General features: G+C 39.8%; 1 protein-coding gene across 6 annotated transcripts in view; it reads left to right on the forward strand.

The window, feature by feature from the left end:
* NFAT5 (nuclear factor of activated T cells 5) overlaps window positions 1–17,519 on the forward strand; it is a 127,147-nt gene extending 109,628 nt beyond the window's left edge. For 4 of the 6 annotated variants that reach the window (XM_074405543.1, XM_074405562.1, XM_074405556.1 and 1 more), the window contains 5 exons: window positions 6,857–6,940; window positions 10,492–10,640; window positions 11,288–13,778; window positions 14,623–14,866; window positions 16,786–17,519. In XM_074405543.1, coding sequence (XP_074261644.1) covers window positions 6,857–6,940; window positions 10,492–10,640; window positions 11,288–13,778; window positions 14,623–14,858 — 2,960 coding nt within the window. In that variant the 3' untranslated portion in view covers window positions 14,859–14,866; window positions 16,786–17,519. The remainder of the gene's footprint in view (window positions 1–6,856; window positions 6,941–10,491; window positions 10,641–11,287; window positions 13,779–14,622; window positions 14,867–16,785) is intronic. The other 2 variants (XM_074405548.1, XM_074405570.1) reach the window with 1 other exon arrangement.
* Window positions 17,520–18,727: the final 1,208 nt, after the last annotated feature.

Genomic DNA, 18,727 nt, shown 5'->3' on the forward strand with positions numbered 1-18,727 from the left:
AATAAATATTTTTTTGTTTCTATATTGCCCGTAATACCTGACAAATATTTTAAATATAACTTTAAGTGGTTGGGTTAAAATATTTTAGGCCAGATGCGCAGTGGTTCACACCTGTAATCTCAGCACTCTGGGAGGCTGAGGCAGGTGGATCACCTGAGGTCTGGGGTTCAAGACCAGGCTGGCCAACATAGCAAAACCCTCTCTCTACTAAAAATACCAAAAAAAAAAAGAAAAAAGAAAAAATTAACTGGGCATAGTGATTGGAACCTGTAATCCCAGCTATTTGGGAGGCTGAGGCAGGAGAATTGCTTAAACCCAGGAGACGGAGGTTGCAATGAGCCGAGATGACGCCATTGCACTCCAGCCTGGGCGATGGAGTGATACTCTGTATCAAAAACAGCAAACACACACCACACACACACACACACACACACACACACACACACAAACACACGCACACACACACGCACACACACAATTTTAGAAGTCAGAGGAACTAAAATTTTTTTTTGTTATTTGGTTTTTTTTTTGGGGAGACGGAGTCTTGCTCTGTGACCCAGACTGGAGTGCAGTGGTGTGATCTCGGCTCACTGCAATCTCCGCCTCCTAGGTTTAAGCAATTCTCCTGCCTCAGCCTCCTGAGTAGCTGGGACTACAGGCGTGTGCAGCTACGCCCAGCTAATTTTTGTATTTTTAATAGAGAAGAGTTTTCACTATGTTAGCCAGGCTGACCTCAAACTCCTGACATCAGGCAATCCACCCACCTCCCAAAGTACTGGGATTACAGGGGGTGAGCCACCACCCCCAACCCTAAAATGTTGAAAGTTTGAAAGATCTGACTATGAAGTCTCACAAGTTAGTTGCTTGCATTCATTTAGATGCCTGAAAAAGAAAAAAAAACCTCCTTTTGGCAGAAATGGGGAGAACATTTTGGAAATGGAGACTCTTTGCATGCTCCATTGATCTAGGCTTGGCTTCTCCCATGTTTACCATTGGTTCAGTGCAAACCATTCTCAGGCATACTTCAGAATTAGCTCATCTTCTATATCTTAGTTTATTGGTATGTTATTTCCATGTAGCTCAAGATCCAGGGAGGTAGAAGGTAAAGAAAGGTGACAGAGAAAGCAAGCCCTTGCATCAAAAAGTAAAGAAAAGAGTATCTAGGACAGAGTTAACAATTAGTTTTAGTTAATTGCTTTCTGTCACTTAATTTTTCTATTCCCTATTTTCTTTACTTTTCTTTTTTTTGAGACAGAGTCTTGCTCTGTTACCCAGGCTGGAGTGTAGTGGCGTGATCTCGGCTCACTGCAACCTCCGCCTCCCAAGTTCAAGAGATTCTTCTACTTCAGCCTCTCCTGAGCAGCTGGCACTACAGGCATGGACAAACACATGTGGCTAATTTTTGTTAGTAGAGATGGGATTTTGCCATGTTGGCCAGGGTGATCTCGAACCCCTCACCTCAGATGATCTGCCCACCTCGGCCTTTCAAGGGATTACAGGTGTGAGTCACCGCTCCTGGCCTCCTATTTTCTTTATCATATCTGAATTTTGCAACATTATTTTCTCCTGATTTGCTACAAAAGGTAATACCACAGTACTGCACTATTAAAATAGCTCATGCCCATAATTATAGCACTTGGGGAGTCCGAGGCCAGCAGATCACTTGAGGCCAGGAATTCAAGACTACCCTGACCAACATGGTGAAACCCCCTCTCTACCAAAAATACAAAAATTAGTCAGATGTGGTGGTGGGCACCTGTAGTCCCAGCTACTTGGGAGGCTGAGACAAGAGAATCTCTTGAACCTGGGAGGTAGAAGTTGCAGTGAGCCGAGATCACACCTAGGCTGGGTGACAGAGTGAGACTTTGTCACCAAAAAAAAAAAAAAGCCCTTGATATTTGTTTCAGAATTAAAGATCATGTGTGAAAACCTTAAAGTCTAGAAATAATATTCTGGCTTCAACAAAAATAGAAAGAGTACTGACTTATTCTCAAAGACCAAATATTTTATTGTTTCCATTTTAGGAAGGCTTCAGACATCCAAGGAAATTTGGTTTAAAATCAATGGTAAAGCATTTTAGGCCGGGCGCCGTGGCTCACGCCTGTAATCCCAGCACTTTGGGAGGCCGAGGCGGGTGAATCACGAGGTCAAGAGATCGAGACCATCCTGGTCAACATGGTGAAACCCCGTCTCTACTAAAAATACAAAAAAATTAGCTGGGCATGGTGGTGCGTGCCTGTAATCCCAACTACTCAGGAGGCTGAGGCAGGAGAATTGCCTGAACCCAGGAGGCGGAGGTTGCAGTGAGCCAAGATCACGCCATTGCACTCCAGCCTGGGTAACAAAAGCGAAACTGTCTCAAAAAAAAAAAAAAAAAAAATCAATGGTAAAGCATTTTAGTAACTGTTAGTTACTGAATATTGACATTTATTGTTTTGCCAGAGCTTGCACAAATATAAGAAGAAAGATAGTGTAATTAATACATAGAATTTGTTTCCTGATGAGCTTCTGCTCCAGTTGTGTTAGAAGGGAAAGAGTTTATGTCAGGGAATAGCCTTAAAGGTTTCGCCATTCTGAAAACACTGAGATTTTCTTGTTTTCACTTGTTTCTTTGTTTTATTGATTAATTATAGAGATTTCAGGACTTTGAAGTACTTAGCATCAACACTAAGAATCCTTATTTTTTATTGATAAATGCTAATTATTAGAATTGCCCTTCGATAAATTGCTGAATAAACAGCTTTTAAGTATTCTACTTCAAAGGCTATACTATTGCCTACTTTTGGCCATTCTTAGGTAATCATTACCATATGTTTGCTCTTTCAAGTTTGCCCCCAACATACTTTGTATGTTACAGATAACAATCACTCTTAGAAAATCTTGTTTGAATAAATATAAGGTATGCAAACTTTGTAATACAATCTAATGCTGTAGTTTCTGCCTTTATAATTCAGCTAATTAATCTTCCCACAATTTTACTTTTTTTTTTTTTTTTTTGAGACAGAGTCTCACTTTGTCACCCAGGCTGGAGTGCAGTGGTGCAGCCTCAGCTCACTGCAACTTCCACCTCCTGGGTTCAAGTGATTCTCCTGTCTCAGCCTCCCAAGTAGCTGGGATTACAGGCACCCACCACCATGCCTGGCTAATTTTTGTATTTTTAGTAGAGACAGAGTTTCACCATGTTGGCCAGGCTGTTCTCAGACTCCTGACCTCAAGTGATCCACCCACCTCAGCCTCCCAAAGTGTTGGGATTACAGGCATGAACCACAGTTTTACTTTTTTGTATTTTATATAATGTGACAATCTTTTCATGTGTCCATAAGAGAGAATATGATTTCAGGAAAACTTGGGCACAGAAAAAGGCCTATCTCAGTGTGACAAACTAATAGCTGTTGTGATTTATTTAGGGACTATTGTTAAATATTTCATTATTCAATAGTGCAGCCAAAACAAGGTCCATCCTGATATTTACAGTTTGGAGTAGAAGTGGTGACTGTTAATACTATTTGTTGAAATACTTACAAGTTATAAATAAAACTAACAAATCATTAAGTGAAATTTGACCAAAATACACTCACAGCAATATGAGAGGCCAGATTTGAATTTAGAATTTTCAAACAAATTTGAGTTCTAAGCTGGAATATGGCAGCATAAGGAGAGAGCATCCCTACCTGCCACCCTCCTTTTGCCACTTTTTGGCTCCACTGATCAGTGCTTCCACCTAATAGGCCTAAGAGTGCTCACAAAATCTAGGTTAGTTGTACAGAAAATCTGGGCATCCTGTGTGCTTGTTACATGGTCTAAAGGTAAGGTCAGGGCAGAGGTTCAACTGAACGTATCCTGGTTCCATACATTCTTCCCGGTACAGACCTTCTGACACCCAGTGGAGCCATACTGCCCCAAATCAAAATGTGTATGCTCTCAAGCACTTAAGTACTTTGCAGAGCCATAAAATCTTTGTTTTATTCATAGTCTCTGAAGCTTTGCTTAGGCATTAAAACATCTTTAATTTTTTTTTACTTCAGCCTATTCAGACACAGAAATCACACTAGACATTATTTGCTGTAACTCTGCAGTGGTGATTTCTGTAAGAAACGGGGATATAATATTTAACATCTTTTTCTGTTTTTCTAAAAAGAAAGTACTGGCTGGATGAGGGGGCTCATATCTGTGATCCTGACATTTCAGGAGGCTGAGGCAGGAGGATCACTTGAGCCCAGGGGTTCAAGACTAGCCTGGGCAACATAGTGAGACCCCCATCCTTACAAAGAAAAAAATAATAATAAGCTGGGAGTGCTGGCATGTGCCTGTAGTCCCAGCTCCTCAGGAGACTGAGATGGGAGGATCGCTTGAGCCTGAGAGGCTGAGGCTGCAATGATCCATGATTATGCCACTGTATTCCAGCCTGGATAACAGAGCAAGAACCTGTCTCAAAAAAAGAATAAGAAGAATTTTAAATAACTAATAACTTGATTTTAAAAAGTAGAAATTTAAAATTTTTCAAGGATTAATTTGTATTTTTAAATCTATAGTGACTGGAATTAATATCATGCATAAATTTTTTTTTTTTTTTTTTTTTTTTTTTGAGACGGAGTTTCGCTCTTGTTACCCAGGCTGGAGTGCAATGGTGTGATCTCGGCTCATCGCAACCTCCGCCTCCTGGGCTCAGGCAGTTCTCCTGCCTCAGCCTCCTAAGTAGCTAGGATTACAGGCACGCGCCACCACACCCAGCTAGTTTTTTTGTATTTTTAGTAGAGACGGGGTTTCACCATGTTGACCAGGATGGTCTCGCTCTCTCGACCTCGTGATCCACCTGCCTCGGCCTCCCAAAGTGCTGGGATTACAGGCTTGAGCCACCGCGCCCGGCCTCATGCATAAATATTTTATGTGTATTTTTTCATTCAGTTGCCTATAAATCATTTGTTAGACCTACTATGAAACATATTAACATAAATTACTTCATTCTCAGGAGATGTGTACAGATTTCTCTCTTTATTCATTTAGTTACAACTATCATTTGACATGTTAGAAAATATAAAATAAACATACTGAAAAATAGAAATTGGCCAGGCATGGTGACTCACACCTGTAATTCCAGCACTTTGGGAGGCCAAGGTATGTGGATCACTTGAGGTTGGGAGTTCAAGACTGGCCTGACCAACATGGAGAAACCCCATCTCTACTAAAAATATAAAATTAGCAAGGCATGTTGGCACATGCCTGTAATCGCAGCTATTCTGGAGGCTGAGGTAGAAGAATCACTTGAACCCAGGAGGCAGAGGTTGCAGTGAGCCAAGATTACACCATTGCACTCCAGCCTGGGCAACAAGAGTAAAACTTCGTCTCAAAAAAAAAAAAAAGGAAAGGAAAAGAAAAATAGAAATTAAGGCCGGGCATGGTAGTTTATGCCTGTAATCCCAGTACTTTGGGAGTCTAAGATGGGCAGATAGCTTGAGCTCAGGAATTTGAGACCAGCCTGGGCAACGTGGCAAAACACCATCTCTACCAAAAATATAAAAATTAGCCTGTTGTGGTGGTGTGCACCTGTAGTTCCAGCTACTCAGGAGGCTGAGGTGGGTGGTAACTTGAGCCCGGGATTTAGAAGTTGCAGTGAGCTGAGACCATGCCACTGTACTCCAGCCTGGGTGACAGAGCCCCAGACTCTGTCTCATAAGAAAAGAAATTGAAATGTATTCAAATAAAATATATAATCATTTGAAGCAAGAACCAATTTATTTGTAATTTATTGTTTAGAACTGATTTATATTCTTAGGCCCATTAACTTTATTGTTTAAATTTGTTTAAAAAAAAAAAATTAGCCTTGCATGGTGTTGTATACCTAAAATCCCAGCTACTCCGGTGGCTGAGGCAGGAGAATAGCTTGAACCCGGGAGGCGGGGGTTGCAGTGAGCCAAGATCATGCCACTGCACTCCTGGGCAACAGAGCAAGACTGTGTCTCAAAAAATAAAAAAATTGTTATAGTAGATATAATTGATATGACTAGATATGGTAGCCCAGCAATTCTCCATTAATACTAGCGAAGATATTTTTTAAGGTGTTACACAAGGAGTAATTATATTATAAATTCAGTATTTTCATCCCACTTAATTTAGTAGTGCATTACTTGACTAATGCTTCTGAATCCATATTTTTAAATAAATCATTTATAGGTGAATGATGGATTTCTCTGTTGCTAGCGTTCTAGTTTACTTAATGTTTTAAATATTTGATTTTCTTATATCAATCTACTCATCTGATATCATCAGCATATATTGTTACAAGAAGGATTTTTTTTTATTGCTATTTTATTTTTTGGTTTTTATTGTTGTTGTTGTTGTTTTGAGATGGAGTTTCGCTCTTGTTGCCCAGGGTGGAATGCGATGACAGGATCTCAGCTCACTGCAACTTCTACCTCCCAGGTTCAAGTGATTCTCCTGCCTCAGCCTCCCGAGTAGCTGGGGTTATAGGTGTGTGCCACCACGCCTGGCTAATTTTGTATTTTTAGTAGAGACAGGATTTCATCATGTTAGTCAGGCTGGTCTTGAACTTCTGACCTCACGTAATCGTCATCCACCTTGAGGTTTGGGCCACCTTTAGGAAGGTGGCCTCCCAAATGCTGGATTACACATATGAGCCACTGCATCCAGCCTGGTTTTGTTTTGCTAAGTAATCATATGCTCTGCTCACTTGGAGATTGGAGAATTTAGAGGATAGAAATTTACTTCAACTAGAACTTTTGCTAAACAAATAATTACATGATACCTTGTGATAAGATATTCTAATTAAAGAATTTTAAGATGTAAGTTTTTTAGGATGAATAAATGTAAATAAATATATTCATCTTTTTTTTAATAGCAGCAGCTAGTGCTTTGAATGTAAATGTGAAGAAGGAAATATCTAGTCCAGCAAGACCTTGCTCTTTTGAAGAGGCCATGAAAGGTACCAAGTTAATTATTCTCAAAACTTGTAATTAGATGCTCCTGTATGTTTTCTCTAATACACCTTACTATTTTGTTTTCTTAGGTACTTAGAACACTGCAGGGCAACCTCTATATTGTAAAATAAATATTTGTTTAACTTTATTAAATGTAGAGACTTGTCTTCCAGTTTGATACTTTTCTTACTGAATATGTTTATATATATAAGAGCAAATTAATATATATTATATATATTAATTTATAAATTAATATATATTATATATCTTAGAGCAAATTAATTCTTAGGAGGAGAAAAAAATCAATCTGATGTTTACATTTAAAATGTACTACTAAATTGAAGTTGGCTAGAAGATTATTATTAAATTAACAAGATGGAACATATCTGACAAACTTAATGTCTGACCAGGAATGACTTTGGACTGTTTTTTGTGGGACTAGACTTAGATAAAATTGGAACAAGGCTGGACGCAGTGGCTCATGCCTATCATCCCAGCACTTTGGGAGGCCAAGGCAGTGGATCACCTGAGGTCAAGGGTTTGAGACCTACCTGGTCGACATGGCAAAACCCCATCTCTACTAAAAATACAAAAATTACCTGGGCATGGTGACGTGTGCCTGTAAAAAGCTACTCGGAAGGCTGAAGCAGGAGAATCATTTGAACCCAGGAGGCAAAGGTTGTAGTGAGCCCAGATTGCTCCACTGCACACCAGCCTGGGTGACAGAGTGAGACTCTGAAAAAAAAAAAAAAAAAGATTGGAACCATAAATAAAATTAACCTTTGTGACTTTAGTATGTATGGCCATGGAAAGACTTGTATCTTTGCGTGAGCATTAGACTAAATGTCCTCTTACTCTTTGTCTTTACCAGTAGACATACTTGTCAGTGGTCAACTGAGGATAGGTAAAAGACTCTTGCTCAACTTACTCTACCTAGTCTTGCTTTCCAGAAAGGGGGAGAAGATAATAAGCATTACTATCTCAATACATTTTAAGAAAAATTGTAGATCTGTTAAACAGTAACTGTATAGCTTATTTATTTATTTATATGTAATTTCTAATTGAATTATAATCTTGTCCATAGATATTGACATTTTCAGACCAAATATAGTGTTAATAAAAATATAAGCCAGGCGCAGTGGCTACTGCCGATAATCCTAACTACTCAGGAGACTGAGGTGGGAGGATCACTTGAGCCCAGGAGTTTGAGGCTGCAGGTAGTACACTCCAGCCTGGGTAACAGAGTAAGACCCTGTCTCTAATTGAATGAATGAATGAGTGAATGAATGAATAAATAAACACATAAATATTTTTAAAAAGAAAAATATAGACTGTATATTTTTACTTTTATATTATTATTATTTTTTGAGACAGAGTCTTGTTCTGTCACCAAGGCTGGAATGCAGTGGCACAGTCTCAGCTCACCGCAACCTCCACCTCCCGGGTTCAAGCAGTTCTACTGCCTCAGCCTCTCGAGTAGCTGGGATTACAGGTGTTTGCCACCACACCCAGCTAATTTTCTTTTTTGTATTTTTAGTAGAGATGGGGTTTGCCATGTTTGCCAGGCTGGTGTCGAACTCCTGACCTCAAGTGAGCTGCGTGCCTCAGCCTCTAAGAGTGCTGAGATTACGGGTGTGAGCCACCATAACCAGCCCATATTTTTATTTTTATAGGATTAATCAAATAACCTATAACAAACTAAATTGATAGTGATAAAGCTAAAAGTAAGACCATTTTCTTCATTCATTCAGCAAACATTTGTTGACTACCGGCTGTGCAACAGGCAATAACAACAATATCTCTTCCTTCACAGAGCTCATAATCTAATGGAATTCAAAAGCAAGAATAGTAGTTGAATATTACAGGATCAACTTAAGATAACACTTACGGTTTTTCAAGGTGTCCTATGGGATATTCTTAGGTTACTTTTAAATGCCTGCCCTGTGCATGATCTGATGTTTTGTCTCAGTCAAAATTAGGTTGTAGGCTGAGTGTGGTGGCTCATGCCTATAATCTCAGTACTTTGGGAGACCTAGAGGTGGGGATCGCTTGAGTACAGAGGTTCGAGACCAGCCTAGGCAACATGATGAGACTTTTGCCTCTACAAAAAATAAAAAAATTAGTCAGGCAGGGTGGTACATGCCTGTTGTCCCAGCTACTTAGGGGGCTGAGGTGGGAGGATTGCTTGAGCCCAGGAGGTGGAGGTTGCAGTGAGGCCTGATCGCACTACTGCACTCCCACCAGCAGAGACCCTGTCTCAAAATAAAATAAAATAAAAATCTGGTTGTTAGGAGAATTGTATTGGTATTAGAATTTAGAGGAAAATAGGTCCAAAGAACTCATTAATAAATGATTCATTTCTCAAACTACTTAGGTAGAATAATAAAATATGGAATGTCAGAAGTTAAATGAGCACTTTCCCCTCTGTCAGAATAATCAGTTTTCATAGGAATTATGTTTTTAGCCAAATGGCTGTGAGGCAAGTTGAAGTAAGACAAGAAAAATGACAATATTTTTAGATGAAAATATTTACTTTCAGCAGATATATATATATATTTTTCAGACAGAATCTTGCTCTGTTGCCCAACCTGCAGTATGGTAGAGAAATCTCATCTCACTGCAACCTCCATCTCCTGGGTTCAAGCGATTCTTGTGCCTCAGCATCCCAAGTGGCTGGGATTATAGGCATGTGCCACCATGCCCTGCTAATTTTTTGTATTTTTGGTAGAGACAGAGTCACCATTGTCAGCTGGGCTGGTCTCAAACTCTTGGCCTCAAGTAATCCACCTGCCTTGGCCTCCCAAGGTGCTGGGATTACTGGCATGAGCCACCACACTTGGCCTTTCAGCAGAATATTGACTAACAACAACAAAAATTTATGAAGGGAGCTATCCAACTCATGTACCATGTGCCATTTAAAAACTTTCTTTATAGCCAGGATTTCTTCTCGATATCAGATTATGTGCTTTCTGAAGACTCTTTCCATAGAGCCACAATGTAGTAGTACACTTTTAAATCAGGATTTGGCTATGTGCTTAGCTCAGGGGACTATCATTAGCAATAGCAGTAGGCATCACTGAGTGCCACTGTGGATTCAGGTAGACAAAAAAGAAGAAAAAAAAGCAATCAAGGGGAAAAGTAGATATGGAGAAGTGGTAGAATCTTGCTATATGTTGCCTCTAGATATAAATCTATAACTGGGCAGATGTGGTGGCTCATGCCTGTATCCCAGCACGTTGGGAGGCCGAGGTGGGCGGATCACCTGAGATCAGGAGTTCGAGACCAGCCTGACCAACATGGAGAAACCCCATCTCTACAAAAATACAAAATTAGCAGATACTCGGGAGGCTGAGGCAGGAGAATCACTTGAACCCAGCAGATGGAGGTTGTGGTGAGCCAAGATCGTGCCATTGCTCTCCTGCCTGGGCAACAAGAACGACATTCCATCTCAAAAAAAAAAAAAAAGCATTTAAATTATAACTAACAAATTTTAGAATGCAATAGTTGGAAATTTTTCTGGTTTTTAAACTTTTCTTTTTTGTATGTTTGTATGCAGCAATGAAGACTACTGGATGTAATTTAGATAAGGTAAATATTATTCCTAATGCCCTGATCACTCCACTCATACCAAGCAGTATGATTAAGAGTGAAGATGTTACTCCAATGGAAGTAACAGCAGAAAAAAGATCTTCCACTATTTTCAAGGTAAGCTGTATTGACTAGTGCCCCAACTTCTAACCTCCTGTATAAAAATTGCTATCTTTAACTTTTCCTATTTTTTTCAAATTGTTTTTGCTTTGGATGCACTTAATGAATTTTGCTCTAAAGCGGGAATGCTTTCCAATATGCATTTTGACAAGGGAGGAATGAATATGTTATATGAGATATTAATGAAAATACTAATTTTAGCATTTTCAGAATTAGAGATGTTTTTCTTTTTTTCCCAGTCTTTTCTCATGACTCCCTATTTCTTTTTTTATACTTGTCTTCTCCCCTGTGATGTTACTGTTGAGCTGCACGTTTGAGATATTTTGATACCTGCCCTTCATGAACCATAAAATTAATGTGTTCTGATTACCCTTAATTCACCTAAGCACATCAGTAGCTGATTTTCTACTTCCTTGTTTGACTATATTTGCTTATAGTACTTTTTAAAAATACATCCCAAGGACAATGAGACATCATGTTATGGAGAATCATAGTCCCACACCTGTTTTCTAAATAATAATAATAATAATAGAGTGGAAAACTGATCCTGCATATATTTTTAGAATGGTAGTGATTTTTGATGTATGTTACAAATTTATTTAATGTTTACATTTTCATGTTATTTGGGGATTTTTATTTTTTAGACTACAAACACAGTTGGATCAACTCAGCAAACATTAGAAAACATCTCAAACATAGCAGGAAATGGCTCTTTTTCATCACCGTCATCTTCCCACCTGCCTTCAGAAAATGAAAAACAGCAGCAGATTCAGCCCAAGGCTTACAACCCAGAGACCCTGACAACTATTCAAACCCAGGACATCTCACAGCCTGGTACTTTTCCAGCAGTTTCTGCTTCTAGTCAGCTGCCCAACAGCGATGCTCTATTGCAGCAGGCTACACAGTTTCAGACAAGAGAAACTCAGTCTAGAGAGGTATTACAGTCAGATGGCACAGTGGTTAATTTGTCACAACTGACTGAGGCGTCACAACAGCAGCAGTCACCACTACAAGAACAAGCACAGACTTTACAGCAGCAGATTTCATCAAATATTTTTCCATCACCAAATAGTGTGAGTCAGCTTCAGAATACTATTCAGCAGTTGCAAGCAGGGAGTTTTACAGGCAGTACTGCTAGTGGCAGCAGTGGAAGTGTTGACTTGGTCCAGCAAGTTTTAGAGGCACAGCAACAGTTATCTTCAGTTTTATTTTCTGCTCCAGATGGTAATGAGAATGTTCAAGAGCAGCTTAGTGCAGACATTTTTCAACAAGTCAGTCAAATTCAAAGTGGTGTAAGCCCTGGAATGTTTTCCTCAACAGAGCCAACAGTCCATACCAGACCAGATAATTTATTACCTGGAAGAGCTGAAAGTGTTCATCCACAGTCTGAAAACACGTTATCTAATCAACAGCAGCAGCAGCAGCAACAGCAAGTGATGGAATCTTCAGCCGCAATGGTGATGGAGATGCAACAGAGTATCTGCCAGGCAGCTGCCCAGATTCAGTCAGAGTTATTCCCTTCAACTGCTTCAGCAAATGGAAACCTTCAGCAATCACCAGTTTACCAGCAGACTTCTCACATGATGAGTGCATTGTCTACCAGTGAGGATATGCAAATGCAGTGTGAATTGTTTTCTTCTCCTCCTGCAGTTTCTGGAAATGAAACTTCTACAACCACCACACAGCAGGTTGCAACCCCTGGCACTACCATGTTTCAGACACCAAGTTCAGGAGATGGAGAAGAAACTGGAACACAAGCAAAACAGATTCAGAACAGTGTGTTTCAGACAATGGTCCAAATGCAACATAGTGGGGACAGTCAACCTCAAGTTAACCTTTTTTCGTCCACAAAAAGTATGATGAGTGTTCAGAATAGTGGTACACAGCAACAAGGTAATGGTTTATTCCAGCAAGGGAATGAGATGATGTCACTTCAATCTGGAAATTTTTTGCAGCAGTCTTCCCATTCACAGGCCCAGCTTTTTCATCCTCAAAATCCTATTGCTGATGCTCAGAACCTTTCCCAGGAAACTCAAGGTTCTATTTTTCATAATCCAAATCCTATTGTCCACAGTCAGACTTCTACAACTTCCTCTGAACAAATGCAGCCTCCAATGTTTCATTCTCAAAATACCATTGCTGTGTTACAGGGCTCTTCAGTTTCTCAAGACCAGCAGTCAGCCAACATATTTCTTTCCCAGAGTCCTATGAGTAATCTTCAGACTAACACAGTAGCCCAAGAAGAACAGATTTCATTTTTTGCAGCACCAAACTCAATTTCTCCACTTCAGTCAACATCAAACACTGAACAGCAAGCTGCTTTCCAACAGCAAGCTCCAATATCACACATCCAGACTCCTATGCTTTCCCAAGAACAGGCACAGTCCTCCCAGCAGGGTTTATTTCAGCCTCAAGTGTCCCTGGGCTCCCTTCCACCTAATCCAATGCCTCAAAGCCAACAGGGAACCATGTTCCAGTCACAGCACTCAATAGTTGCCATGCAGAGTAACTCTCCATCCCAGGAGCAGCAGCAGCAGCAGCAGCAGCAACAGCAGCAGCAGCAGCAACAGCAGAGTATTTTATTCAGTAATCAGAATACCATGGCTACAATGGCATCTCAGAAGCAACCACCACCAAACATGATATTCAACCCAAATCAAAATCCACTGGCTAATCAGGAGCAACAGAACCAGTCAATTTTTCACCAACAAAGTAATATGGCCCCAATGAATCAAGAACAGCAGCCCATGCAATTTCAGAGTCAGTCCACAGTTTCCTCACTTCAGAACCCAGGTCCTACCCAGTCTGAATCATCACAGACCCCCTTGTTCCATAGCTCTCCTCAGATTCAGTTGGTACAAGGGTCACCTAGTTCTCAAGAGCAGCAAGTAACACTCTTCTTATCTCCAGCCTCCATGTCTGCCTTGCAGACCGGTATAAATCAACAAGATATGCAACAGTCTCCTCTTTATTCCCCTCAGAACAACATGCCTGGAATTCAAGGAGCCACATCTTCGCCTCAACCACAGGCTGCTTTATTTCACAACACAGCAGGAGGCACAATGAACCAACTACAGAATTCTCCTGGCTCATCTCAGCAGACATCAGGAATGTTCTTATTTGGCATTCAAAATAGTAAGAAACTCTTAATTTCTCATTACTAAATTGGTCATTGTTATTATTAGAAGGAAATAGAGTACAGTGGTGCGATCTTGGCTTACTGCAACCTCTGCCTCCCAGGTTCAAGTGATTCTCCTGCCTCAGCCCCCTGAGCAGCTGGGATTACAGGTGTGCACCACCATGCCCAGCTAATTTTTGTATTTTTGTTAGAGACGGGATTTCACTATGTTGGCTAGGCTGGTCTCCAACTCCTGACCTCAAGTGATCCGCTAGCCTCAGTCTCCCAAAGTGCTGGGATTACAGGTGTGAGCCACCGCACCCAGCCTGTACAGTTGTTTTAAGAGTACAGATTGTAGTTAGAACTCTATCATCTATAGACTATAAGACCTTGTACAGGTTATTTGGCTTTTATGGGATTCAATTGTCACATCTAAAATGGTGATAATATTACATACTTTATGTGAATTTGGGAAGGATTAAATATGGCAATGTACAAAAATATGTTTGCTATTTTAAGCTATAAACTTAAAAGGAAAATGAAGTAAGAATGACAGATAATATCTTAGCCATTTGACTTAAGTAGTTTCTAAGGAGCTAGAAACCCATCTTTAATATTTATATGCAAAGGAATTTATATGTGACTTGATATTTAAGCAAAATTGTATTTTTAGACTGCTTAAAGGAAACCTAGGATGCATTCCAGTACCAATCTGTGAAAACCTTTTTCTTGGACTATCAGGTGCCTAACTTTTGGTAATGTACAAGGAGAATGCAGTAATGAATTTTCCCCAACAACTAATAAATACCTTTTCATGAATCTTTACTAATCAGATAGCTTGTATTTTCAATATCTCTGCAGACTGTAGTCAGCTTTTAACCTCTGGACCAGCTACATTGCCTGATCAGTTGATGGCCATAAGTCAGCCAGGCCAACCACAAAATGAGGGCCAGCCACCTGTGACAACACTTCTTTCTCAGCAAATGCCAGAGAATTCTCCACTGGCATCATCTATAAACACCAACCAGAACATTGAAAAGATTGATTTGCTTGTTTCGTTGCAAAACCAAGGGAACAACCTGACTGGCTCCTTTTAACTGGATATGTAAGTATTGCATCTTGGCTTCTTTTTTTTTTTTTTTTTTTTTTTTGAGACAGAGTTTCACTCTTGTTACCCAGGCTGGAGTGCAATGGCACGATCTCGGCTCACCGCAACCTCCGCCTCTTGAGTTCAGGCAATTCTCCTGCCTCAGCCTCCTGAATAGCTGGGATTACAGGCACGCACCACCATGCCCAGCTAATTTTTTGTATTTTTAGTAGAGACGGGGTTTCATCATGTTAACCAGGATGGTCTCGATCTCTTGACCTCGTGATCCACCCGCCTCGGCCTCCCAAAGTGCTGGGATTACAGGCTTGAGCCACCGCGCCCAGTCCGCATCTTGACTTCTTACTGAAAAGCATCAAATTTTATTCTTCTTAACAGATTTAAGTTAAGTAATAATAGTTTAGTTCTGGCCAGGCTCAGTGGCGCACACCTGTAATCCCAGCACTTTGGGAGGCCAAGGGGGCAGATAACGAGGTCAAGAGATCAAGACCATCCTGGCCAACATGGTGAAACCCCATCTCTATTAAAAATATAAAACTGGGGGTGGGGGAGACTAGAGGAGGGACAGTGGGGGGTACGGAGTTGGGAGGGATAACATGGGGAGAAATGCCAGATATAGGTGATGGGTATGGAGGCAGCAAACCACATTGCCATGTATGTACCTATGCAGCAATCCTGCATGTTCTTCACATGTACCCCAGAACCTAAAATGCAATTTAAAAAAAATATATATATATATATATATACACACACACACACACACACACACACACAAATTAGCTGGGCATGGTGGCATGTGCCTGTAGTCCCAGCTACTTGGGAGGCTGAGGCAGGAGAATTGCTTAACTGTGAGGCGGAAGTTGCAGTGAGCCAAGATCACACCACTACACCTCCTGGGTGACAGAGTGAGACTCTGTCTCAAAAAAAAAAAAATCTGGATGATAGCTTATGATCATATTGTTAATACAGAGGAAGCATACCTAGTCCAAAAATGCAAAATCTGAAATGCTCTGAAATCCAAATCTTTTTGAGCACTGACATGACATCTCAAGTGGAAAATTCTACAACTGACCTTATATGACAGGGTTATAGTCAAAATGCAGGCTCAAAACATGCAGTTTATTCAGTGTCCCCAAGGGAAAAAAAGATTCTCCCAGTCCCCTTCAGCTGTGATAGATCTTTTCAGGTGTATATGAAACAGAAATGAATTTCATATTTGGACTTGTGTCTTATCCCCAAGATACCTCATTGTGTATATGTACATATTCCAAAATCCAAAAAAGTCAGAAACACTTGTGATCCCAAGCATTTTAGGTAAGGGATATTCAACCTATATTGGACATTCCTTCTGCCTCTGAGCTTCTTTGCCTTGGAATGACAAAACATCTGATGAGTGTGGAAAATGTGTTTCCTTTGTACTATGTATTGGATATAATCATGCCTCATTTATCCCTTCCTCCAGAAACAAATATTGAGTCAGAAAGGTCTGTGGGGCTGGGCATGGTGGCTCACGCCTATAATCCTAGCACTTTGGGAGGCCGTGGCAGGCGGATTCCAATGTCAGGAGTTTGAGACTAGCCTGGCCAATATGGTGAAACTCCATCTTTGTACTAAAAATACAAAAAGTTAGCCAGGCATGGTAACAGTAGCGCCTGTAGTCCCAGGTACTCAGGAGGCTGAGGCAGGAGAATTGCTTGAACCCGGGAGGTGGAGGTTGCAGTGAGCCGGTATCGCACCATTGCACTCCAGCCTGGGCGACAGCAAGACTCTGTCTCAAAAAAGAAAAGTTTGTGGAAGATTGAATATAATATAGTTTTACTTATAGTACCATAATATACTTTAGGATCATTCAGGGTGTCAGAAACTTTATAAATGGTTCCCTCCCTAGTAAGTTACATTAAACTTTTTCTCTTTTTTAGAAATTCCATGAAGAAAATCCTGATTCCAAGATGTCCTGAGATCTTGTGGTTTCATGAGAATGATTGAACTATTAACTTTAAAAACAAAATAAGATATGAAAAAATGTATTTGAGTAAATTGATAGATTTTACTCTGACTGCAAAAGAGCACACCTATGCTGCTTGTTGCAGTGATGAACCACCAACGTTAACATCTTCATATTTTATATTCCTAATAACAGTGATGACTGAGAATCTATTTGAGTTTCCAGCTGGCAGAATTAATTGTTACTGTTTTCCTAGGCGTAATTTCCTTAAAAGTACAGTTTAAATTCAAGGCTGGAACACTCAGTTATTATTGCTATTAGAAAATGATATGTCATGTTTACTTTTGTTCTTCATTATTTTTTTTCCTGCGTTGTTTTAGTCAAGTAATGGCTTTTGAAAAAGTAAAGTTCAATAATAACTAAGGCATATTTTTTCAATATAAAAGGCACAGCTGTTGGCCACAGTGAAGGAATCTTTTTTTCAGTTTTTATGGAGAAACTGAAGGGGTAACATTCTAACAAGTAAACTGTATATGCAGATAAAAGGACTCTTGATTTAACACAAAGGCATATGATACACTTATAAAACTGGGAACAGCTGGAATGCTATTGATTTTATTTTTTCAGAGAGTTGTTCTCTGGGTTTCTACTAAGGGGTTTAGCCATAACTGTGCATAGAAAAATAATTATCTTTATTTTAAAAATGAAGGGGATAATATATGATAAATTATGTTCTGATATCCTCCTACAGTAGTTAAAACTGACAGAAAAATTTGAGTGTTTTCTTCTTAACCCAGTATTAGGCTGGTTTTCCCTTTTTATATACATCTATATTACTTTTCACTTCTTTTTCACTTTAGAGAACTATTAATATACTACTGGCTTCATGACCCTGTAGCCTCTTTGGCCACTTTAATCTAGGGTGACCTAGCAATCCTGCAGCACAGGGCAGAGAGTATTCTCTTAGGAATTATTGGGAGTTGATTCCTGAGAAACAACACATTTTTTCCCCATGAACGGTGCTGTTCTGAAGTCTTCAAATTTTTCCCTCTAATAGGAAACAGTATAAATTTCAATTAAAAAAAAAAAAAAAGGCAAACTAAAATTTCTTGAAACATCACTTCTCCCTGATCTGCAGTGAGTGTAAATTCACTTGTCACCTCAGTGCTTTACAGTTTGAAGTGGTCACTTACCTGATGGTTCCCACAAGCCTTAGGCTTTACGGGGTCATATCATTGACTTAAAATGAAGAATTAACTTGTGTTACATCTATAAAGAGCAAAACAACACTCCAGAACTTGGCAGTTGTAGCATTAGTTATACAGTTATGGGTGTTCTTGCCACCCATGGGATGCCTGCTTCTCACTACCACCTGTGTCTGGACACATGCTTATGTCTCATTTTCCTTTTAGCATGTGGAAAGCTGTCAATGCAGTGTAAGGCCAACGTGTGTGTGGCTTCTATGTGTTTATATAATGTTTTGGTATCCTTGTTCGTTTCATTTATTTTTTAAGTGTACAAAAAATAGCCTATTAATTGTTGAAGGCTACTTTTCTGCTTTTGTTTTCTATCCTGTACATTTAGTTGAACTGTGTGGAATTGTGGTGTTGGTTTTGTTTATACAGCCAGATTTTTCCTTTTTTTTTTTTTTTTTTTTTCTGTGATGCTCTTCCTTTGTTCTTTGAATGTGCCCTTTTAAGTTGTCTTTTTCTCTTTATTCTCATGTTTTCTTCCCTCCACCTCCACCCCTTTCTTTCTTTCTCTCTCTGATTGAGAGGCATTGAATTATGTTTTCAGTAGTACAGGCTTCTTGCCGATATGAAGGGAACTTTTCAGAAAGAGACCTACTCTGGGTCATTTAATTTTGAATACAGTTTTCAATCGTTCAAGTTTTGGATGGTTTATATCTAATGTGT

Source organism: Saimiri boliviensis, chromosome 1 (assembly GCF_048565385.1).
Source record: "Saimiri boliviensis isolate mSaiBol1 chromosome 1, mSaiBol1.pri, whole genome shotgun sequence".
Lineage (NCBI taxonomy): Eukaryota > Metazoa > Chordata > Mammalia > Primates > Cebidae > Saimiri > Saimiri boliviensis.